The sequence below is a fragment of the Schistocerca serialis genome, chromosome 12 (assembly GCF_023864345.2).
Source record: "Schistocerca serialis cubense isolate TAMUIC-IGC-003099 chromosome 12, iqSchSeri2.2, whole genome shotgun sequence".
Taxonomy (NCBI): domain Eukaryota; kingdom Metazoa; phylum Arthropoda; class Insecta; order Orthoptera; family Acrididae; genus Schistocerca; species Schistocerca serialis.
Genome location: NC_064649.1, coordinates 24,939,148 through 24,964,631, shown reverse-complemented (window position 1 = coordinate 24,964,631; position 25,484 = coordinate 24,939,148). Strand labels below are relative to the sequence as shown.

Here is a 25,484-nt window from a genome sequence, read left to right as displayed (position 1 = left end):
TCTACGTACAGGTGACGTTATTCTTTCAAATAACGGGCCGCTGACTTAAGTGCGCAGTGATGCAGCCCGATGGCGACCTACATGGGTTCCATAGGATTTGCAACAGGTGAATTTGGTCGCCGAGCCATCAACGTGAGTTCAGTATACTGTTCCTCAAACCACTGTAGCACGGTTCTGGCTCCGAGACGTGGACAGTTATACTGTGGAGAGATGACATCGCCGTCGGGGAAGACATCAAGCATGAAGGGATGCAGGTGGTTCGCAGCTATTAGCGTGTCTTCCATTACTACGACAGGTCCCATGCAAGCAAAGGAGAATGTCTCCCGTAGCATAATGCTGCTCCCACCAGCCTGCATCCGTGGTGCACTGCACGTTCGAGCTGCCGTTCAAGGCGATAATGGGGTTTGTAGAGACGACCATCGACCTCGTGTAGAAAAACCTGATTCAGCAGAAGGCCCTACACGTATCCATCGATCGCCGGTCGAATTCCGATGGCCTCGTGCCCACTGCAATCGTAACTGACGATGTCATTGGGTCTACATGTGGACACGTGGGCGTGGTCTGCTGCGAAGCTCCATGTTCAACAATGTACGATGAACGGTGAGCTCCGAAACACTTGTGCGTGCACCAGCATTGTGCTCTTTAAGGAGAGATGCCACACATCAGCACCTATCCTACTTTACGGAGCAGACAGGCCTCCGAACCTCACATTCTGCGAAGAGTCGTGAACGTCCAACCATTTAGAGACTAGCGGTAGTTTCACTGCTCTTCTAACTCTTTTCGTAGATGCTCACGACAGTAGCACTTGAACATTCGAGCAGGTTCACCGTTTCAAGACACTCGTTCACAGGCTGTACATAATACACTACTGGCCATTAAGATTGCTACACCACGAAGATGACGTGCTATAGACGCGAAATTTAACCGATAGGAAGAACATGCTGTGATGTGCAAATGATTAGCTTTTCAGAGCATTCACACAAGGTTGCCACCGCTGGCGACACCTACAACGTGCTGACATGAGGAAAGTTTCCAACCGATTTCTCATACACAAACAGCAGTTGACCGGCGTTGCCTGGTGAAACGTTGTTGTGATGCCTCGTGTAAGGAGCAGAAATGCGTACCATCACGTTTCCGACTTTGATAAAGGTTTACAGCGTCGTGATGGTCGCATCCGTGTTTGGCGACATCGCGGTGAACGCACATTGGAAGCGTGTATTCGTCATCGCCATACTGGGGTATCACCCGGCGTGCTGGTATTGGGTGCCATTAGTTACACGTCTCGGTCACCTCTTGTTCGCATTGACGGCGCTTTGAACAGTGGACGTTACATTTCAGATTTGTTACGACCCGTGGCTCTACCCTTCATTCGATCCCTGCGAAACCCTACATTTCAGCAGGATAATGCACGACCGCATGTTGCAGGTCCTGTACGGGCCTTTCTGGATACAGAAAATGTTCGACTGCTGCCCTGGCCAGCACATTCTCCAGATCTCTCATCAACTGAAAACGTCTGGTCAATGGTGGCCGAGCAACTGGCTCGTCACAATACGCCAGTCACTACTCTTGATGAACTGTGGTATCGTGTTGAAGCTGCATGGGCAGCTCTACCTGTACACGCCATCCAAGCTCTGTTTGACTCAATGCCCAGGCGTATCAAGGCCGTTATTACGGCCAGAGGTGGTTGTTCTCGGAACTCATTTCTCAGGATCTATGCACCCAAATTGCGTGCAAATGTAATCACATGTCAGTTCTAGTATAATATATTTGTCCAATGAATACCCGTTTATGATCTGCATTTCTTCTTGGTGTAGCAATTTTAATGGCCAGTAGTGTAATAGGCTGTTCTTTGTCAAAGTTGTTTATCTCAATGGGTTTCCCTATTTGCAGCACATGTCTTCGGTAGGGTGATGGCCCGACCGTGTCTGCTCCGCTTACATATTGTCGTTACTGCGTCACATGCCCGCAACGTCACCAGGCGACATCCAACGTCGCGATGGGCAGTCGTCATCGTGTTTTGGTTTAAAACTAAAACTAAACTCCTTCCAACGCTACCGACCGGTCGCCGTGTCATCCTCAACGCATAGGCGTCGCTGGATGTGGATATGGAGCCTTCACTTCAAAGATTCAACAGGCTAACTAAGTACCAACGGCCAACTCCGAGTTACTAGTGTAACACTTCAAGAAGCTTATAAACTGCGAGAAGCCAGCGCAAAGACTTATTTTCAGAGACTCTCAAAAGGAAAACTCACATTCAGAACCACCGTCTCTGCATCAAACTGAACAGTACACTGGCCAGCTGGGAAACAACAGAACGCCAGGGGAAAACGGAATATCACACAACCGAGTCATATTAACTGTCCATCGCCCAGGTTCGACGTCAACGTGCAATAACCACTCACAGATGGCAGGTGGCACCACTAACATTGGAGGGTATACAAACGGCGTCAGGGGGACACGGAAAACAGTGCTGTCGTCGCCATAATTTGGAAACGGAGCGATTTATCTGACCGTCCGAAGGGGCGTGATCACTGGCTTTCTGGCGAAGGGTAGAAGCATTTCAGAAACGACTAAGTTTGTAAAGCTGTCGAATGCCTCCATGAGAAAAGTATACTGTGCATGGCAAACTGGCGCTATCCAAAAGAATACCGGAGGATAGGAAACAAACCACAAGTTCCTTCGCTAGGTAACAAGGGAGACAGGGCAGACGCTAACAGTTACCGAGGCCCGTCTCTACTTCCAGGCATCTACAAAAATATATCAAAAGCTCTACTAAATAAGATAGAAGACCATGCAGAACACACATCTGGCGAGCACCAAGTGGAGTTCAAAAAGAAGAACGTCCTCAGAGCAAATTTTTTAACTTGAAAACAATCCTCAAGGTCAGAGCAATACGGAACCTTAACCCAGCCGTTACTTTCATTGACAACAAAAGAGCCAACGGTTTCGTAGACAGACATACGTTATTCCTAAAATTGGAAGAAGCACGCTTCGACAAAGCCACCAGAAAATTAGTCGAACAGGCATTCACAGACAGAACTGCAAAAGTTGAAATTCTAGGAAAAGTTTCAGTAACAGAGGAGCTCGGCAGGGAGATGGGCTCTCACCGATTCTCTCCAATTTGCTATTAGACAATGTCTGGGGGATTGGCATATAGGACTACAAGAGAAAAACATCGAAGGAATATATCTAGGCCAAGGAGGAAGAGGACTCGATGTGAAATGCCTCGCTTTCGCTGACGATACCTCAACACCTTCTAAGGGCAAAAGAGATGCAAAAATAATGACAGAAACACGTACCATAATTGCAGATAAAACCGGATTACAAATATCATATGAGGAAACAGAATACATTGAACATATGCACAACTGAGGAAAATATGTACAAACACAACACAGAAACAACAGACGAATTGACAACTTTAAGTATGTGGGAGAATGGAAGACCAAAGAAAATGGAATTAACATACAAACTCACCCAAAGCCGATATAATTAAAGACCATTATCGTTCCACGCAAAAATTAAACAGTACGCAACAGTAATTCAACCGAAAGCACTGTACCCACATGAATGTATTACACTGGAAAAAAGAAAGGAAAATGCTCAGAAAAAAAATTGAAGACCACGAAAGAACAAAGATAACAACAGGACGAAGAGGAGAAATGAAGATTTATAAAGAAACAATCACACACACACACAATAAGAAGAGGAGAATACAGTTTTACGCTGATATTCACAGAATGAATGACAATTAGGCTAACCAAGAAAATTTTCAGTTTCATTTTCAAATTAAAAAACTCCACGGTATAGCTGAAAGAGACAAGAAGAGATTTGGGAACACTTATAGTCACAGAAGATGCCATACAGGGCAGAGAAAGTTTCAGGCTACTGATCGGTATTGCAAAATTTCCTATAAAAAAAAAAAAAAAAAAAAAAAAGCCTAGAAAAGTGACAGTAACATGTCGGCATATCTCTGTAACGCCTGAAGGAATTTCTACTAAAATTGGCGCACGTATCGCTTGCCACCTTGAAAAATTACTGCAAGATACCCGTAGCACCTCTATGACTGAGGTTTTGGGTTGAAATGGCAGTGACATAAAAAACATAATTCGGGAACGTCTAAAGCAATTTCAACCAAATTTTGTCTATACGTGACTCATTACCTGTGTAAAAATACAGTGGGAGGGAGATACCCCTACTTCCGCTAGGGATGGGGATCACGATCTACATCTACATTTACATCTACATCTACATGGATACTCTGCAAATCACATTTAAGTCCCTCGCAGCGGGTTCATCGAATCACCTTCACAATTCTCTATTATTCCAATCTCGTACAGCGCGCGGAAAGAACGAATATTTATATCTTTCCGTACGAGCTCTGATTTCCCTTATTTTATCGCGGTGATCGTTTCTCCCAATGCAGCTAGGTGTCAACAAAATATTTTCGCATTCGGAGGAGAAAGCTGATGATTGGAATTTCGTGAGAAGATTCCGTCGCAACGAAATACGCCTTTCTTTTAATAATGTCCAGCCCAAATACTGTGTAATTTCAGTGACACTCTCTCATATTTCGCGATAATACAAAACGTGCTGCCCTTCTTTGAACTTTTTCAGTGTACTCCGTCAGTCCTATCTGGTAAGGGTCCCACACCGCGCAGCAGTACTCTAAAAGAGGACGGACAAGCGTAGTGTATGCTGTCTCCTTAGCAGATCTGTTACATTTTCTAAGAGTCCTGCCAATAAAACGCAGTCTTTGGTTAGCCTTCCCCACAACATTTTCTGTATGTTCCTTCCAATTTAAGTTGTTTGTAATTGTAATTCCTAGGTATTTAGTTGAATTTATGGCCTTTACATTAGACTGATTTACCGCGTAACCGAAGTTTAACGAATTCCTTTTAGCACTCATGTGGATGACCTCACACTTTTCGTTATTTAGGGCCAACTGCCAATTTTCGCACCATTTAGATACATTTTCTAAATCGTTTTGCAATTTTTTTTGATCTTCTGATGACTTTATTAGTCGATAAACGACAGCGTCATCTGCAAACAACCTAAGACGGCTGCTCAGATTGTCTCCCAATTCGTTTACATAGGTAAGGAACAGCAAAAGGGCCATTAACACTCCCTTGGGGAACGCCAGAAATCACTTCCGTTTTATTCGATGACTTTCCCTCAGTTACTACGAACTGTGACCTCTCTGACAGGAAATCACAAAGCCAGTCACATAACTAAGACGATATTCCATAAGCAGGCAATTTCACTACAAGCCGCTTATGTGGTACAGTGTGAAAAGCCTTCCGGAAATCCAGAAATACGGAATCGATCTGAAATCCCTTGTCAATAGTACTCAACACTTCATGCGAATAAAGAGCTAGTTGTGTTTCACAAGAACGATGTTTCCTAAACCCATGTTGACTGTGTGTCAATAGACCGTTTTCTTCGGGGCACTGAGCGAGATGGCGCTGCGGTTAGCACACTGGATTCGTATTCGGGAGGACGACGGTTCAATCCCACGTCCGGCCATCCTGATTTGGGTTTTACGTGATTTCCCTAAATCGCTCCAGGCATTTGCCGGGATGGTTCTTTCGAAAGGGCACGGCCGACTTCCTTCCCAGTCCTTCCCTAATCCGATGAGACCGATGACCTCGCTATTTGGTCTCCTCCCCCAAACCAACCCCCCCCCCCCTTTGTCTGCTCCTGGGTACGCCTTACAATCCAGTATCTGATTTCGGAATTTCTGTCTGTTCTTCGATGTAATTCATAATGTTCGAATCGAACACAATATAGATGTTCCAAAACTCTGCTGCATATCGACGTTAACGATATGGGCCTATAATCAAGTGGGTTACGATGAGAAGGGCTGACGTCTACAAACGTCCGAAAACGACCTGTGTCTGATTCCTGCCGGCAAATAGCTGACTTGGGATATATTAAACGTATGGATTGATCAATGCGTCAGAAGGAGCCAATCATTTTGTCTCGGGCCAAAATTCGTACCACACGACTGAGTGCCTCAGATATGGGTAATGTTCTCCCTAGAGTTGTATGGTGTAAAACGGTGGTGAATGAGACAGTTGGCAGCGACAGTTCTTTTTCCTCCAAACGACAGTCACTTACTGGTAGAATTAGAAGTTTCTTCAGAATTCATATGAAACTGCAAGGCGAAATTCGCTAGAGATACAAATGAAATATGTATACAAATACGAATGAAATATGTATACGTATGTATATACATAGGGCGTGACAGGTAAAGCGCAGATATTTCTACTGTTGACTGAGGACGGAGTACTGAACAACATTACATCTGTATTTACTTCGTTTGCACAGTAATAATTGTAGCCATTATAAGTATGATGTTTTTAGTTCGGTTAGTACCTCCAAGCACATGTGACAGGAAGAAGCCATTAATGTTTATCTGTTTTCCCCCTAGGAAGCAGATCAAGTATTGAGACGTAGACGCATGGATGCAAAACGGTTAGTCTATACTGACAGGCATAGTCCACTTAGTGGTGCAGTTACGGTCGTCCAGAAAACATCAGGTTGTAAAGTTTGTGACCTGGTTGTGGGAAGACTGTTGAATGCAGAGAAGAAACAACTAACATATTAAGGTACCACATATAAGAATCTCTGCACAAGGTATGACGCAAATGATTATTTGAAGCAAAAAAATCTGGTAAATGATGGCTCTAAAAGGCATACCTTATGAAGTATGAGAACTTGTTCATCTTTTCTACAGTGAAACACATGTCTTCTACTGAACAGGTGCTCATAACTCTTAAGGCATGCATCTTAGAACTCATGTTTACTAGACTGTTTCGCTTCAAATGATTGTTCCTGCCTATCCCTGAGTGTTACCATTTCTCCTGTAGCACCTTATATATCCCTATACACACACATCAAAAAAAGTTTTGCATCACCCGGTTCCCAGAACTCCTGAAGACAGTGGATATTGTATCACAGACACAGTCCCTTTAACTGTTCGAACATATCACTAAACCCGTCCAAAGATGTAAACAACCATGCATGAGCAGTGCCTATTAGGCGGAGGGGGTCTGACAGCCGATCAGTTCCAGTCAATCCGCCAGGAAGGAGGTACACGGCTCGTGTTGTCTGTAGTTCAACCATGCCTACACGGTCAATACCGCCGTTCGATCGCGTCCGCATTGCTACTTTGTGCCAGGAACGGCTCTCAACAAGGGAAGTGTCTAGGCGTCTCGGAGTGAACCAAAGCGATGTTGTTCGGACATGGAGGAGATACAGAGAGACAGGAACTGTCGATGACATGCCTCGCTCAGGCCGCCCAAGGGCTACTACTGCAGTGGATGACGGCTACCTACGGATTATGGCTCGGAGGAACCCTGACAGCAACGCCACCATGTTGAATAATGCTTTTGTTGCAGCCACAGGACGTCGTGTTAAGACTCAAACTGTGCGCAGTAGGCTGCAAGATGCGCAACTCCACTGCCGACGTCGGTGGCGAGGTCCATGTTTGCAACAACGACGCCATGCAGCCCGTTACAGATGGGCCCAGCAACATGCCGAATGGACCGCTCAGGATTGGCATCACGTTCTCTTCACCGATGACTGTCGCATATGCCTTCGACCAGACAATCGTCGGTGACGTGTTTGGAGGCAACCCGGTCAGGCTGAACGCCTTAGACACACCGTCCAACGAGTGCAGCAAGGTGGAGGTTCCCTGCTGTTTTGGGGTGGCATTATGTGGGGCCGACGAATGCCGCTGGTGGTCATGGAAGGCGCCGTAACGGCTGTACGATACGTGAATGACATCCTCCGACCGATAGTGCAACCATATCGGCAGCATATTGGCGAGGCATTCGTCTTCATGGATGACAATTTGCGACCCAATCGTGCACATTTTGTGAATGACTTCCTGCGGGATAACAACATCGCTCGACTAGAGTGGCCAGCATGTTCTCCAGACATAAACCCTATCGAGCATGCCTGGGATAGACTGAAAAGAGCTATTTATGAACGACACGGCGCACCAACCATTCTGAGGGATCTACGCCGAATCACAATTGAAGAGTGGGACAATCTGGACCAACAGTGCCTTGATGAAATGTGGAAAGTATGCCACGACGAATACAGGCATGTATCAATGCAAGAGGACGTGACTGTGTATTAGAGGTACTAGTGTGTACTGCAATCTGGACCACCACCTCTGAAGGTCTGGCGGTATGGTGGTACAACAGGCAATGTATGGTTTTCATGAGCAGTAAAAAGGGTTGTGATGTTTATGTTGATCTCTATTCCAATTTTCTGTACAGGTTCCGGAACTCTCGGAACCGAGGTAATGCAAAACTTTTTTTTGATGTGTGTTTGTATAGGGTGTTCTGAAATTTCCGTTAGAGACTTGTAGAGGACATCGAGTACAGAACATTTTGCATAAGAACCAATGTCCGTTCGACGACGGCGTCAGTTCAGATGTGTAACGCGTCCAGGTCTGCTGAGGGAAAGAGAAAAGTCTCAGAGTTGCTTGTCCTGGAATGCTACATGGTATACGGTAAGACCTGTAGTACGTCAAACGGTTACCTGGTGTCACTTAACGTCTACAAAGTTTAATTTACGAGACTCCCGTAGAGAAAGAGGAGAATCTGATCTGCTGGTATGAGTTCTGGCTGCTGGACTAGAAATTGAAGAGACTCGCGAGGTGGGATGGAGAGTGTATATCAGAACATGCTTTGTAGTTGCAGTGTCTGTAACAACGGTGGTGGTCGCCACATCGAGCAGTTGTTGTAATGCATCAGTACTGTTCTATACGTACAGTACGCTGGGTTTTTGTTTGTTTGGAAACGATGTAAATATGTAATGATTAAGTGTTAATACAAACAAAAACAAGGCCCCTGGAGTAGACAACATTCCATTTGAACTACTGACGGCCTTGGGAGAGCCAATCCTGACAAAACTCTACCATCTGGTGAGCAAGATGTATGAGACAGGCGAAATTCCCTCAGACTTCAAGAAGAATATAATAATTCCAATCCCAAAGAAAGCAGGTGTTGACAGTGTGAAAATTACCGAACTATCAGTTTAATAAGTCACAGCTGCAAAATACTAACACGAATTCTTTACAGACGAATGGAAAAAATGGTAGAAGCCGACCTCGGCGAAGATCAGTTTATTGGAACACGAAAGGCAATACTGACCCTATGACTTATCTTAGAAGAAAGATTAAGGAAAGGCAAACCTACGTTTCTAGCATTTGTAGACTTGAAGAAAGCTTTTGACAATGTTGACTGGAATACTCTCTTGCAAATTCTGAAGGTGGCAGGGGTAAAATACAGGGACCTAAAGGCTATTTACAATTTGTACAGAAACCAGATGGCAGTTGTAAGAGTCGAGGGACATGAAAGGGAAGCAGTGGTTGGGAAGGGAGTGAGACAGGTTTGTAGCCTATCCCCGATGCTATTCAATCTGTATATTGAGCAAGCAGTAAAGGAAACAAAAGAAAAGTTCGGAGTAGGTATTAAAATCCAGGGAGAAGAAATAAAAAGTTTGAGGTTCGCCGATGACACTGTAATTCTGTCAGAGACAGCAAAGGACTTGGAAGAGCAGTTGAACGGAATGGACAGTGTCTTGAAAGGGGGATATAAGACGAAAATCAACAAAATCAAAACGAGAATAATGGAATGTAGTCTAATGAAATCAGGTGATGCTGAGGAATTAGATTATGAAATGAGACGCTTAAACTAGTAGATGAGTTTTGCTATTTGGGGAGCAAAATAACTGATGATGGTCGAAGTAGAGAGGATATAAAATGTAGACTGGCTATGGCAAGGAAAGCGTTTCTGAAGAAGAGAAATTTGTTAACGTCGAGTATTGATTTAAGTGTCAGGAAGTCGTTTCTGAAAGTATTTGTATGGGGTGTAGCCATGTATGGAAGTGAAACGTGGACGATAAATAGTTTAGTCAAGAAGAGAATAGAAGCTTTCGAAATGTGGTGCTACAGAAGAATGCTGAAGATTAGATGGGTAGATCACATAACTAATAAGGAGGTATTTAGTAGAATTGGGGAGGAGTTTGTGGCACAACTTGACAAGAAGAAGGGATCGGTTGGTAGGACATGTTCTGAGACATCGAGGGATCACCAATTTAGTACTGGAGGGCAGCGTGGAGGGTAAAAATCGTAGAGGGAGACCAAGAGATAAATACACTAAGCAGATTCAGAAGGATGTAGGCTGCAGTAGGTACTGGGAGATGAAGAAGCTTGCACAGGATAGAGTAGCATGGAGAGCTGCATCAAACCAGTCTCAGGACTGAAGACCACAACAACAAACAAATGTGCTTAAGTCATATGTTTTCTTTCGAATTGCCACCTTTAATTGTACTGCGTCACGCCTAATTCAGTTCCCCAGGCGGAAGTGAATGAGTTAAACATCTGAATTGAAGCCGTCCTAGAAGGAAACCGGTACGTTCCTGGACATTGGTTCTATTGAAAATATGATGTACTCACTCCCTTCTTCCTGTCCTAGAAATTTGTATCGGGAATTTCCGAACATTCTGTATAATTTTTTTTCGATCCGTTTAATATAGTCCACGCACAGGGTTGTTTCCTTCTGTCGTTTCCGCCTGAATGTGGGAAGGCAGTCTTCATTTTATTGTTTTTTTCTTTGTGGTGGGTCTTCCCCTCTCTGCCTTCCCTGCTCCCTCCTCCACATACTCCATCTTCTTCCTCCCCCCCCGCCGTAATCCAGCCTTTTAGTAAGCTTTTGAAATATTCTTAATCCATGGCACCCATCGCAAGCTAAGTTAGACTACTGGATACATGTAATGGTGAAGAGTACTGATGTGGCGGGAATACTTACTGAGCTTGCAGTACTTGAGGGCTGCCTCGTAGTCCTTCAACATCAGCGCAGACAGGAACTGCGGAAACAAAGAAAAGTATACTGTCATGTCGGGCATATAGACTCAGTTATAGTCAGTTAAAGCAGTAATCTATAACATCCGTATTACCAGGCGACTGGAGCTGAGAACCTGGTACCAGCTATAGATTTCCTGTCTAATGGCTTGCAAAAGAGAAGCAAAAATTTGATGTGAAACTTACTGGCAGATTAAAACTGTGTGCCGGGCCGAGACTCGAACTCGGGACCTTTGCCTTTCGCGGGCAAGTGCTCTACCAACTGAGCTACTCAAGCACGACTCACGCCCCGTCCTCACGGCTTTACTTCTGCCAGTATCTCGTCTCCTACCTTCCAAACTTTACGGAAGCTCTCCTGCGAGCTCGCGTAATTACTGACTGATTCAAGAGTTTAAAATGTTGTAACAATGTAATCATTAAGAGATGTACACTGATAAGCCAAAACATGATGATAACTGCCCACCGCGACGGTGGGTGTCGCGTGGTAACGTTGCGGGCATGTGACACAGTGACGAAAGTATGTAAGCGGAGCGGAAACGGACGGGGGATAACCCTAGCGAAGACATGGGCTGCAAATAGGGAAATCCATTGAGATAAGCGACTTTGACAAAGGACAGACTATTATTAAGTACAGCCTGTGGACGATTATCTTGAAACGGTGAACCTGCTCGAATGTTCACGTGCTACTGTCGTGAGCATCTACGAAAAGAGCTAGAAGAACAGTGAAACTACCGCTAGTCTCTAAATGGTTGGACGTTCACGACTCCTCGCAGAATGTGAGGTTCGCAGGCTTGTCTGCTCTGTAAAATAGGATAGGTGCTGATCTGTGGCATCTCTCCCTAAAGAGCACAATGCTGGTGCACGCACAGGTGTTTCGGAGCTCACCGTTCATCGTACATTGTTGAACATGGAGCCTCGCAGCAGACCACGCTCACGTGTTCACATGTAGTCTCTAGTATGATAAAAAAAATTATTACTATTAAATATATCTCAATTCTTTCAATTTAAATCTGTACTTTATACTAGAATGCCGTGTTCCCAGTTTGGCACAGCTTTGCCACAGGAGACACGAAAGCGGTCGAAGACGTCCGTCTTCTGGTCGGCTCCTTATCGTAGTCAGGAGGAGGCTAGTTTTTGATTACGCAAAGGCTTCCATTATTTGGAAAAGAACAACCCGGATATCTTTACGTAATCAGCATGAATTTTATAATTACCTAAGGGACCTTTAACAATGAATAGTAAAAAAATGCATTTACAAATGAAATTATTAATAGATGGGGCAGCTATGAGTTGTATAGAAGACAAAGAGCGGCGTTCTGTCTACGACCAGGATGCCGCAGTATTCTCTGCTGTAGTAAAGGCTGTTTGACATTTATAAAAATAATATGGCATGGAGGATAAAAAAGTATAAAGGAAAAAGAACAGAATAAGAAGTCTGGTAAACACTAAATGTATTCAAACAATTCTCACTAGCAAATTAGGGCTTGTTTATAAACAATATAACTTACATAAGTACTTTTTTTTAACAGTATGGTGCGATCAGATTTCAGCCTGTCCTGTGCTGTTTCCTTGGTTCACGTTTTTGTCACAAATTACTGTCATTACTTTTCTCCTTTCGTTAAAGAAAATTCTTGCACTGTTCAACACCTCCGATAACAATAACTTGCTGATTTACAGTTTCGAACATGACTTACTTTAATTTTATTAATTAATAATGTTGTCTGCACGCTAGCAAGACCGCTCACTTTTTTAACTTAAAGTCGACCTCCTTTACGTTTTCATATTACAAGCAGCAGTACCTTAAAATCTGAAGATCTACAAAAGTTTTTTTTTTTTTTGTACTGTCATCTTTTATTTAGATCGAAGCGGAACGACAGTTCAGCTTCTGTTAAAATGTTTCTTTGACTGCGCAATCGATGTATTAGCGTCCGCGCTAGATGCGCATCTTTACAGTTATGTAAATTATACAAAACAAATGTCTTTCAAAGGGTACTCAAAGCTTTCATAGGACGGAAATACCAATAATATTACAAGACCCAACGACATCGTCAATTACGATCGCAGTGGGAACGGAACCACCGGAATTCGGCCTTCGTCAATGGAAATGTACCGGCTCTTCGGGTGAATAAAGTTTTTGCTACTTTAGGTCGAGTCAACACAAACGGCGTCATCGAGGTGAAATGCGACTCGAAACGTGCAGCGCGCCAGGGATACAGTTTGGCGGGAGCAGTATTATGCTATGACGGACTTTCTGCAGCGCTCTTATGGGACCTGTGGCAGTAATCGAAGACACGCTGGCAGCTGCGAACCACCTGCATCCCTTCATGCTTGGTGCCTTCCCCGACAGCGGTCTCATCTTTCAGCAGTATAGTTGTCTGTGTCTCGAAGCCAGAACAGTGCTACAAAGGTTTGAGCAGTATTATAGAGAACTCGCCTGGATGTCTCGGCGACCAACTTCGCCCGATGCAAATTCTCTGAAATCCATCTGAGTCGCTATCGGGCGCCATCACCACATGCACAAATCAGCGGCCCGTTATTTACGCGAAGTACATGTCCTGTGTGTAGACATTTAACGCCACATACGCCCACAAACCTACCATCTGTCGCTTTCCTGATACGCAGTATCAATGATGTATTTCATTCCAAAGACGGATAAAGAAGCTATTAAGTAGGTGGTCATAATCGAGAGGTTTGAAACAATGGAAAATTGTACTGGAATGCAGGAGGATCTGCAACGAATTGACGCATGGTGCAGGGAATGGCAACTGAATCTCAATGTAGACAAGTGTAATGTGCTGCGAATACATACAAAGAAAGATCCAGTATCATTTAGCTACAATATAGCAGGTCAGCAACTGTAAGCAGTTAATTCCATAAATTATCTGGGAGTAGGCATTAGGAGTTATTTAAAATGGAATGACCATACAAAATTAATCGTCGGTAAAGCAGATGCCAGACTGAGATTCATTGGAAGAATCTTAAGGAAATGTAGTCCGAAAACAAAGGAAGTAGATTACAGTACACTTGTTCACCCACTGCTTGAATACTGCTCACTGGTGTGGGATCCGTACCAGATAGGGTTGATAGAAGAGATAGAGAAGATCCAACGGAGAGCAGCACGCTTCGTTACAGTATCATTTAATAATCGCGAAAGCGTTACGGAGATGATAGATAAACTCCAGTGGAAGACTCTGCAAGAGAGACGCTCAGTAGTTCGGTACGGGCTTTTGTTGAAGTTTCGAGAACATACCTTCACCGAGGAGCCAAGCAGTATATTGCTCCCTCCTACGCATATCTCGCGAAGAGACCATGAGGATAAAATCAAAGAGATTAGAGCCCACACAGAGGCATACCGACAATCTTTCTTTCCGCGAACAATACGAGACTGGAATATAAGGGAGAACCGATAGAGGTACTCAAAGTACCCTCCGCCACGCACCGTCAGGTGGCTTGCTGAGTATGGATGTAGGTGTACAGGTAGATAATGTTTTGCCTCTTAAGTGTGTAACCTCATGCTGAAAGTTTAAAGAGAAGTATTACAGTTAGTATTTGTGTGTTAACCCTGAGGCAGCAAAACGGACGGCTCGCAAATACTCTGACTTCTTTCATGCGCTATTTGAGGTACCAGAGCATTTAGCGACTTCCACCAATTTTACACATAATTTCAAACCTTCACGAAAGTTTTCGTCGTTCACACCCCCCCCGAAGTGATGAAAGGAAAACAAGTTAATCACGTTCTACATTTTCGTTGTTTGTGCAGCAGAAGTTCAGGAACAGACATGACGTTTTAATTTATTACGTCTTTCTACCGACTCTATTCGCAACCTAGCTTTGCAGCCATCTTCGACATATACCACCGGATGTACCTGCAAAATTATACGATTGTGCGACCGATTGTTCGGGAGATATAATGTCATAAACATTGAGATGGGTCAAAAACATGCTTTTGCTCAAAACTGAATGGAAATTACCCACCCCATGTCCATTCAGTCTTTCCTTTTTAGGAACAAATAATGTATGCAACTGCAGTGGATTTCATGATGCATGATGAGTATCAACAGTGAATGTCCCGTCGAGAGAAATGTGTGCATTTTAAAGGATCGTAAGTGTGGGGGAATGGAGGAGGGGGGGGGGGGGTCAATTACTCCCTGGAAACAAGCTGCACAGACATCCAGCCATGTATTAGTAACATGTCAAAAGTGGTGCATGAAATTACCAAGTTACTTCAGCTATTGAGAAATGTAAAATCGTGCACTTCACAAACTCAGATACCTGATATGCTATGACGAAAATATCAGTATCCATAAATAGAATCAATAAGCCCGTACAAACAATTGAGAGGAATAATTTGTAGCGCTGTGAAATCGTGTCGCATAGTCTCAGTGGTAGATGTAGTAGGTGGCAGGCATTGGTTCATTTGTGGAATACACTACTGGCCATTAAAATTGCTACACCAAGAAGAAATGCAGATGATAAACGGGTATTCATTGGACAAATATATTATACTAGAACTGACATGATTACATTTTCACGCGATTTTGGTGCATAGATCCTGAGAAATCAGTACCCAGAACCACCACCTCTGGCCGTAATAACGGCCTTGATACGCCTGGGCATTGAGTCAAACAGAGCTTGGATGGCGTGCACAGGTACAGCTGCCCATGCAACTTCAACACGATACCACAGTTCATCAAGAGTAGTTACTGGCGTATTGTGACGATGCAGTCGCTCGGCCACCATTGACCAGACGTTTTCAATTGGTCAGGGATCTGGAGAATGTGCTGGCCAGGGCAGCAGTCGAATATTTTCTGTATCCAGAAAGGCCCGTACAGGACCTGCAACATGCGGTCGTGCATTATCCTGCTGAAATGTAGGTTTCGCAGGGATCGAATGAAGGGGAGAGCCACGGGTCGTAACACATCTGAAATGTAACGTCCACTGTTCAAAGTGCCATCACTGTGAACAAGAGGTGACCAAGACGAGTAACCAATGGCACCCCATACCATCACGCCAGGTGATACACCAGTATGGCGGTGACGAATACACGCTTCCAATGTGCGTTCACCGCGATGTCGCCAAACACGGATGCGACCATCATCATACTGTAAACAGAACCTGGATTCATCTGAAAAAATGACGTTTTGCTATTCGTGCACCCAGGTTCGTCGTCAAGTACACCATCGCAGGCGCTCCTGTCTGCGATGCAGCGTCAAGGGCAACCGCAGCCACGGTCTCTGACCTGATAGTCCATGCTGCTGCAAACGTCGTCGAACTGTTCGTGCAGATGGTTGTTGTCTTGCAAACGTCCCCATCTGTTGACTCAGGGGTCGAGACGTGGCTGCACGATCCGTTACAGCCATGCGGATAAGATGCCTGTCATCTCGACTGCTAGTGATACGAGGCCGTTGGGATCCAGCACGGCGTTCCGTATTACCCTCCTGAACCCACCGATTCCATATTCTGCTAACAGTCATTGGATCTCGACCAACGCGAGCAGCAATGTCGCGATACGATAAACCGCAATCGCGATGGGCTACAACCCGACCTTTATCAAAGTCCGAAACGTGATGGTACGCATTTCTCCTCCTTACATGAGGCATCACAACAACGTTTCACCAGGCAACGCCGGTCAACTGCTGTTTGTGTATGAGAAATCGGTTGGAAACTTTCCTCACGTCAGCACGTTGTAGGTGTCGCCACCGGCGCCAACCCTGTGTGACTGCTCTGAGAAGCTAATCTTTTGCCTATCAGAGCATCTTCTTCCTGTTGGTTAAATTTCGCGTCTGTAGCACGTCATCTTCGTGGTGTAGCAAATTTAATGGCCAGTAGTGTATTATGGAAATGCAGTACATCTGCAAAGGAGACTGCTTACAACACCAATCGTTGTGACAGATGCTGGAATACCGCTCAGGTGTGTGGGACTCGTAACAGACAGGTCTAACAAGGGATATCGCACGTGTACACCGAAGGGCAGTACTAATGCTCACAAGTTTCTTTGAACCATGGGGAGTGCCACAGAGATGGCGAAAAAACTGAACTGGCGGACGAAAACTATCTGGCGACAGCGTACTTCCATAGTCTGAAGTTCCAATATTAAGTGAAGACTTTAGGACTATGCTAAAGCCCCCAATGTATCGCTCTGCATGGACTGCGCGAAGACAAGATTAACCTGACAATTCCTGGCAGATTAAATCTGTGTTCTGGACCGCACTCGAAGCTTGCCGTTCTCAGGCAAGAGCTCTTCCCACCGAGCTACCCAAGCACGATTTCTCAAAGCTTTATTCTCGCCAGTACCTCGCCTCCTACCTTCCAAACACTTCCTATACACCGTATGGGATCATCATTTTTGGGAGAAATGATACTGCAGAGACGTGGCTTAGCTACAGACTGGGAAGGTTGTTTCCAAACGGAATTTTCACCCTGCATCGGACTTTGCACCGATTTGACGCTTCCTAAGAGTGGATAGAGCACTCGCTTGCGAAAGACAAAAGTCTCGGGTTCGATTCCAAGTCCAGCACACAGTTTCAATGTGACTGGAGGTTTCACATCAGCGCACCCTCCGCTGCAAGGTGAAAATTCACTCTGAAAGATAAGGATAGTTACAGTTCACACAGAAGTTTATAAGCAGTCAGTCTTCACGTATTTCACAGGCGAACAGATCCTGAAAAAACAGGAATACGTGAATAGGAAGCGTACTGTACCACACATGTAGAATGAGAGTCACAGAAGATGTCGTACAAGTGTCGAAACGTTCTTGGGCTGCCAAAGCAGAGAGAGAGAGAGAGAGAGAGAGAGAGAAACCCTGAGTTATTACAGAATGCGGATGTATAAAAAACTAATTTATGTAGAGTTCTAAGGAAAAAGGAGAGCCGTATTTCGGCTCTGAAGCATAAAATGGATTTAGAGCCTAAATCCAGGACATTAATCTTGCTGCCAGTTGGGCAAACTCTTTGAGCAAAACAAAGCCCTCCAAAGCGTGTTTCTTATCCCCTCGCCCGGGAGCAAACAAAGGGGAGCGAACAAAGCATTTTGGAGCGGTCTGTAGGCGGGGATTTAGCAATGAGTGGCTATCCACTCCTGTCCTCGGACGCAGTGAATTCTAGCAAATTCTTACCATCCGTTAATCTACTCCTTTTCACCTTTGTCTTCATGCCGGATTAAATCCTGTAGTGGCAGATACAGAACAATCTCAAGGAGGGAGCGCTGAAGGTATCTTGAGCCACCTTTACTTTTACACTTATAAAAAAAATAGCCAAGTCACATGCAAAGTTTAAGTAAATATTATTTAAACTGATTATACACATATACAAGACAATGCCATCTTATGATACAAAAAGTTACAGTTGCGTTCTATTCCTTAAATAATTAATTCTATGCACCTATTCTTCCTGGCAATCAATGTCAGGGTCAGTGTTCAACAGAGCTAAGTCATTAAGTCGACTCTTCTTCATTGTCGACGTCAGCCATGTTTTTGTACACTGCAGTGCTGAAAAACTTCTTTCTACTGTGGCAATAGATGGAGGTAGACAAGCAAATACACTACTGGCCATTAAAATTGCTACACCAAGAAGAAATGTAGATGATAAACGGGTATTCATTGGACTAATATATTATAGTAGAACTGACATGTGATTACATTTTCATGCAATTTGGTTGCATAGGTCCTGAGAAATCAGTACCCAGAACAACCACCTCTGGCCGTAATAACGGCCGTGATACTCCTGGGCATTGAGTCAAACAGAGCTTGGATGGCGTGTACGGGTACAGCTGCCCATGCAGCTTCAACACGATACCACAGTTCATCAAGAGTAGTGACTGACATATTGTGACGAGCCAGTTGCTCGGCCACCATTGACCAGACGTTTTCAATTGGTGAGAGATCTGGAGAATGTGCTCGCCAAGGCAGCAGTCGAACATTTTCTGTATCCAGAAAGGCCCGTACAGGACCTGCAACATGCGGTAGTGCATTATCCTGCTGAAATGTAGGGTTTCGCAGGGATCGAATGAAGGGTAGAGCCACGGGTCGTAACACATCTGAAATGTATCGTCCACTGTTCAAAGTGCCGTCAATGCGAACAAGAGGTGACCGAGACGTGTAACCAATGGCACCCCATACCATCACGCCGGGTGATACACCAGTATGGCGATGACGAATGCACGCTTCCAATGTGCGTTCACCGCGATGTCGCCAAACACCGATGTGACCATCATCATACTGTAAACAGAACCTGGATTCATCCGAAAAAATGACGTTTTGCCATTCGTGCACCCAGGTTCGTCGTCGAGTAGACCATCGCAGCGTCAAGGGTAACCGCAGCCATGGTTTCCGAGCTGATAATCCATACTGCTGCAAACGTCGTCGAACGGTTCGTGCAGATGGTAGTTGTCTTGCAAACGTCCCCATCTGTTGACTCAGGGATCGAGACGTGGCTGCACGATCAGTTACAGCCATGCGGATAAGATGCCTGTCATCTCGACTCCTAGTGATATGAGGCCGTTGGGATCCAGCACGGCGTTCCGTATTACCCTCCTGAACCCACCGAGCCCATATTCTGCTAACAGTAATTGGATCTGGACCAACGCGAGCAGCAATGTCGCGATACGATAAACCGCAATCGCGATATGCTACAGTCCGACATCTATCAAAGTCGGAAACGTGATGGTAAGCATTTCTCCTCCTTACACGAAACATTACATCAACGTTTCACCAGGCAACGCCGGTCAACCGCTGTTTGTGTATGAGAAATCGGTTGGAAACTTTCCTCATGTCAGCACGTTGTAGGTGTCGCCACCGGCGCCAACGTTGTGTGAATGCTCTGAAAAGCTAATAATTTGCATATCACAGCATCTTCTTCTTGTCGGTTATATTTCGCGTCTGTAACACGTCATCTTCGTGGTGTAGCAATTTTAATGGCCAGTAGTGTATTCTGTACAGCGTGTGCAAAGTAGGATAGTCAGATCTAGGACAAACAGACAACACTTGCATGACATAATCATTACCATTAAGGGCGTTTAAGGTCGTTTGCTGGTATCAAGGAATCTCTCCCATTAGCCTGTTTTTAATCACAAGTAGTGATTCTTCTTCAAAGTACGGTAGTTCAGTTAAGCACTTATTTAATTTATGTGCCATGTCATTACCGTCATGTTTCAGTAGCTGTGAGGGCAAAAGTATATTGAATTTTAAATGATAAATATGTTCTTCAGCAAAACGTTCTCACATGTCAGTCGTAACATGGTCCAGTGTTGGAAGAAAAACAGTTCTTTTCCAATATGTTTTAGCGTCATTATGATCACAGTTTTCGCTGTGTCTTTGTCTGTCGTGAGACGAGGAACACTCATCTCCGCGTCTAACTCTTCCCTAACTGTCTTCGCCTCTTTAATTATACGAGCAAAGTCGCTATCAGCATTAGCTCTCATGCCGTCGTATACCTTGAGCGACGAATCTAATTTTGCTTTTGCCGCCGCGACGTCCTAGCTAGGGTCTTGTAAGATTTTGCTGACTGGGTATGTTACACTCATAACGTCACTCAGTGTGAACAGAGTGATAATAAACTCCCAATTAGACAGAGCTCGAAGGAGAGTATTGGCTTTGGCAGCCGTTGTTCTATCCATCCAACGCTGTATTTCCTTAAGAACATTGCAAACTGTTCACGAGATCAGCTGCGAATTGAATAACAGCATCATGTCGCTCGATCCGTCTCGTTTGACAGTGTGACTGCAGCGAGTGTGTTAGCTATCTACGTGCCAGACAGAAAGGTATAAAATACGATGTTGCAGACGCGCGTGCTACATATGAAAGTACAACTACTCTATAACTCGATTCAGTCGAGTCGATTGTCGAAGGAAACGATCGAATAGCGTGCTGGCTGACTGGGGGGGGGGGGGGGGGGAGGGGGCGGCGGGGGGGCGGTGGGGCGGGGGGGCGGGGGCGCCCCCCTTTGTATCTGCCACTGGTTTGGAGCGGCCTGCTGTAGGCGGGGATTTAGCAACGTGTGGCTATCCACTCCTGTCCCCGGACGCAGTGAATTCTAGCAAATTCTTGCTGTCCGTTTATCTACCCCTTTTCACCTTTGTCTTCATGCCAGATTAAATCCCATAGGCGTTCTTAGCACATCACAGGGCTGCTCCACCAAATACGTTCAAATCCATTAAGTCAAGGGGTCTTAAAACTACATCAAGAACGATGTGAGAAGGGAGCACTGCGCAAAATAAACTCTTTGAAGAAGCATTTTACTTGTTACCACACAAACGCCAAAAAACGCGTCACGTTACTTTCATAATGTACTTCAGTCTTGAGTTTTAGTTAAATACAGAGGTGTCCAGAAAAATGAAGACACTCTTTAATAGTCAATATTAACGGCACAAAATGGCATACCGTCACAATTCTTTCACGGGGGGAAGGGTACTTTGTGTGTTCAAAACGGCCCCCATTATCAGCCAAACAACGTCGATGCCGCTGAACTGTTGACCGAACCACGGCTGTCGGCGTTGCCGGGTTGATAGCCACACAGGGCGCCTCGATGGTTTCTCACAGCTCGTTCAGTGTAACTGGCTTCTGTTGAAATTGAAATTTGTGGTAAGGTCTTATCGGACCAAACTGCTGAGGTCATCCGTTCCTAAGCTTACGCGCTACTTGATCTAACTTACGCCAAGGACAACACACACACCCATGCCCGGGGGAGGACTCCAACATCCGACGGGGGCTGTCACAAGGCGCCTCAGACCGCGCGTCCTTCTGTGGATAAACTTCATTTTTCAACGCCCCCGTAGGTAGAAGTCAAGAGGTGTAAGTTCTGGAGACCGTGGTGGGTGCTCAACAGCTCCTCTTCGACCTATCCGTCGTCCAGGAACATTTTCATCCAAGTAGCCTCTGCCATCTCTGTGGTAGTGTGGCGGAGCGCCCCCTTGTTGTAGACAAAATCTTTCGTTTCCAGACCCCTCTCGGACGGCAGGTAAAATCGGTGTTTACAGCATATGAAGATACACACATCAAAAAAAGTTTATCACCTCGGTTCCGAGAGTTCAGGAACCTGTACAGGATATTGGAATAGAGAGAAACATAAACATGATTTCCGTCCTTTTTATTGCTCATGAAAACCACTCATTGCCTCTTGTACCACCATACAGCGAGACCTTCAGAGGTGGTGGTCCAGGTTTCTGTACACACCGGTACCTCTAATACCCAGTAGCACGTCCTCTTACATTGATGCACGCCTGTATTCGTCGTGGCATACTGTCCACAAGATCACCAAGGCATTGTTGGTCCAGATTCTACATCTACATCTACATTTATACTCCGCAAGCCACTCAACGGTGTGTGGCGGAGGGCACTTTACGTGCCACTGTCATTACCTCCCTTTCCTGTTCCAGTCGCGTATGGTTCGCGGGAAGAACGACTGCCGGAAAGCCTCCGTGCGCGCTCTAATCTCTCTAATTTTACATTCGTGATCTCCTCGGGAGGTATAAGTAGGGGGAAGCAATATATTCGATACCTCATCCAGAAACGCATCCTCTCGAAACCTGGGGAGCAAGCTACACCGCGATGCAGAGCGCCTCTCTTGCAGAGTCTGCCACTTGAGTTTGCTAAACATCTCCGTAACGCTATCACGGTTACCAAATAACCCTGTGACGAAACGCGCCGCTCTTCTTTGGATCTTCTGTATCTCCTCCGTCAACCCGACCTGGTACGGATCCCACACTGATGAGCAATACTCAAGTATAGGTCGAACGAGTGTTTTGTAAGCCACCTCCTTTGTTGATGGATTACATTTTCTAAGGACACTCCCAATGAATCTCAACCTGGCACCCGCCTTACCAACAAATGGTTTTATATGATCATTCCACTTCAAATCGTTCCGTACGCATACTCCCAGATATTTTACAGAAGTAACTGCTACCAGTGTTTGTTCCGCTATCATATAATCATACAACAAAGGATCCTTCTTTCTATGTATTCGCAATACATTACATTTGTCTATGTTAAGGGTCAGTTGCCACTCCCTGCACCAAGTGCCTATCCGCTGCAGATCCTCCTGCATTTCGCTGCAATTTTCTAATGCTGAAACTTCTCTGTATACTACAGCATCGTTTGCGAAAAGCCGCATGGAACTTCCGACACTATCTACTAGGTCATTTACATATATTGTGAAAAGCAATGGTCCCATAACACTCCCCTGTGGCACGCCAGAGGTTACTTTAACGTCTGTAGACGTCTCTCCATTGATAACAACACGCTGTGTTCTGTTTGCTAAAAACTCTTCAATCCAGCCACACAGCTGGTCTGATATTCCGTAGGCTCTTACTTTGTATATCAGGCGACAGTGCGGAACTGTATCGAACGCCTTCCGGAAGTCCCACTCCTCAACAACGATTCGGCGTAGATCCCTCAGAATGGTTGGTGGGTCACGTCATCCATAAACAGCCCTTTTCAGTCTATCCCAGGCATGTTCGATACGGTTCGTGTCTGGAGAACATGCTGGCCACTCTATTCGCGCGATGTCGTTATCCTGAAGGAAGTCATTCACAAGATGTGTATGATGGGGGGCGCGAATTGTCGTCCATGAAGACGAGTGCCTTGCCAATGTGCTGCCGACATGGTTGCACTATCGGTCGGCGGATGACTGCACGAAAAGCATTATTCAATGTGGTGGCGTTGCCGTCAAGGTTTCTCCGAGCTATTTTCCGAAGGTAGCGGTCATCCACTGTAGTAGTAGCCCTTGAGAGCCTGAGCGAGACATGCCATCGACAGTTCCTGCCTCTCTGTATCTCTTGCATGTCTGAACAACATTGCTTTGGTTCACTCCGAGACGCCTGCACACTTCTCTTGTTGGGAGCCCTTCCTGGCACAAAGTAACAATGCGGATGCGATCGAACCGCGGTACTGACCGTCTAGGCATGGTTGAGCTACAGACAATACGAGCCGTGTACCTCCTTCCTGGTGGAATTGTAAGTAGGCTGTTTATGTTTTCTCTATGTAAGTAGGCTGTTTATGTTTTCTCTATGTAAGTAGGCTGTTTATGTTTTCTTATTGGTAACGTTACGTAGCGCTCAAAATGAAATCACTGGCTGTGCTGTGTGCAGTCTGTGGCTAGTTTGCATTGTTGTAATACTCGCCATTGTAGTGTTAGGCAGCTGGCTGTGAACAGCGGGTAGCGTTGCGCAGTTGGAGGTGAGCCGCCAGCAGTGGTGGATGTGGGGAGAGAGATGGCGGAGTTTTGTAATTTTTCATGAACTGCTTTATTTATATATGATGATATCAAGGTAAATACATTGTTTGTTCTCTATTAATATCTTTCATTTGCTAACTATCCCTATGAGTAGTTAGCGCCTTCCATAGTTTGAATCTTTTATTTAGCTGGCAGTAGTGGCGCTCGCTGTATTGCAGTAGCTTGAGCAGCGAAGATTTTTGTGAGGTAAGTGATTTGTGAAAGATATAGTTTAATGTTTGTCAGGGCCATTCTTTAGTAGGGAATTTTGAAAGTCAGATTGCGTTGCGCTAAAAATATTGTGTGTCAGTTTAAGCACAGTCATTGTAGAATAGTTCAAAGGGGACGTTTCATATGTCGACCCTTAGCCTAGGATACCTCACTGGAATCTTCTGATTTTTTTCTTGTAGTTTGTGTATTTAGTGTAGCTTTTGTTTATTGCTAGCGCGTAATTGTAGAGAGAATCTCCTTTGTAGTTGTAGCCTTTCATTGTTGTACAGTAAAACAGTTGTGGCATGCATATAGATTTGCACCAAGTATTTCGCAGCTGTAATTAACTAGATATTATTTTCAGTGTTATGTTAATGTGTTCTCTTATTTTTGCTCTTCAAATTGTGTTTTTCTGTGTTGTCGTGTGAAATACTGTGACAATAATGGCGTGTGAAAAACGTAATACTAGGCTCCAAAGTAAACTGAGAAATGACAGTGGAGACGAAGGCAGTGTGTTAGCGCCGCAGAGTAATGAATTAACTAATGTTCAAAGTAGTAATTTGGTAATTGTGCATAGGGAAATGGAGCGGGCGGCAAACAATGGCGGGGACAGTGAAACAATTAGTGAAGAGGGAAGCATTATCGATCGATCGGTCGGCAATAGCTCGCCTCAGGAAGCCGAAATGACACGACACGATCTCGCAAATACTGTAGATTCAGGTTTTGGATCCTCACCGTTTTCTCAAATAAGTCAAGACACATTTTCTGCTTGTCAAAATGTGAATGTTTCCGGTGTAAATTCACTGCCGAAAAGCACTGAGGAACATGTTTCAGACACCAATGCATTGTTATTACAATTAATACAACAAATGGGACAAACACAGCAAAAGCTTCAAAAGTTAGACACAATGGAACAAAATCAGAGACAAACACAGCAAAAGCTTCAAAAGTTAGACACAATGGAACAAAATCAGAGACAAACACAGCAAAAGCTTCAAAAGTTAGACACAATGGAACAAAATCTTAAAAAGTTAGACTCATTGGAGCAAACTCTTGAACGAACACGTGAGGATTTAACTGCTGAGTTACATCACATTGAATCGAAATGTCAAAAAGTCTGTAATGACGTAAAAACACAAATTTGTGAGCATTTCCAACCTATTTTTTCGCGTCATGAAAATGCACTA

General features: G+C 44.8%; 1 protein-coding gene across 1 annotated transcript in view; it reads right to left on the bottom strand.

The window, feature by feature from the left end:
- LOC126428366 (glutamate-rich protein 2) overlaps positions 1-25,484 on the bottom strand; it is a 294,147-nt gene that overhangs the window by 30,768 nt on the left and 237,895 nt on the right. The window contains exon 3 of the mRNA XM_050090296.1: positions 10,830-10,887. Within this exon, the coding sequence (XP_049946253.1) occupies positions 10,830-10,887 (58 nt within the window). The remainder of the gene's footprint in view (positions 1-10,829; positions 10,888-25,484) is intronic.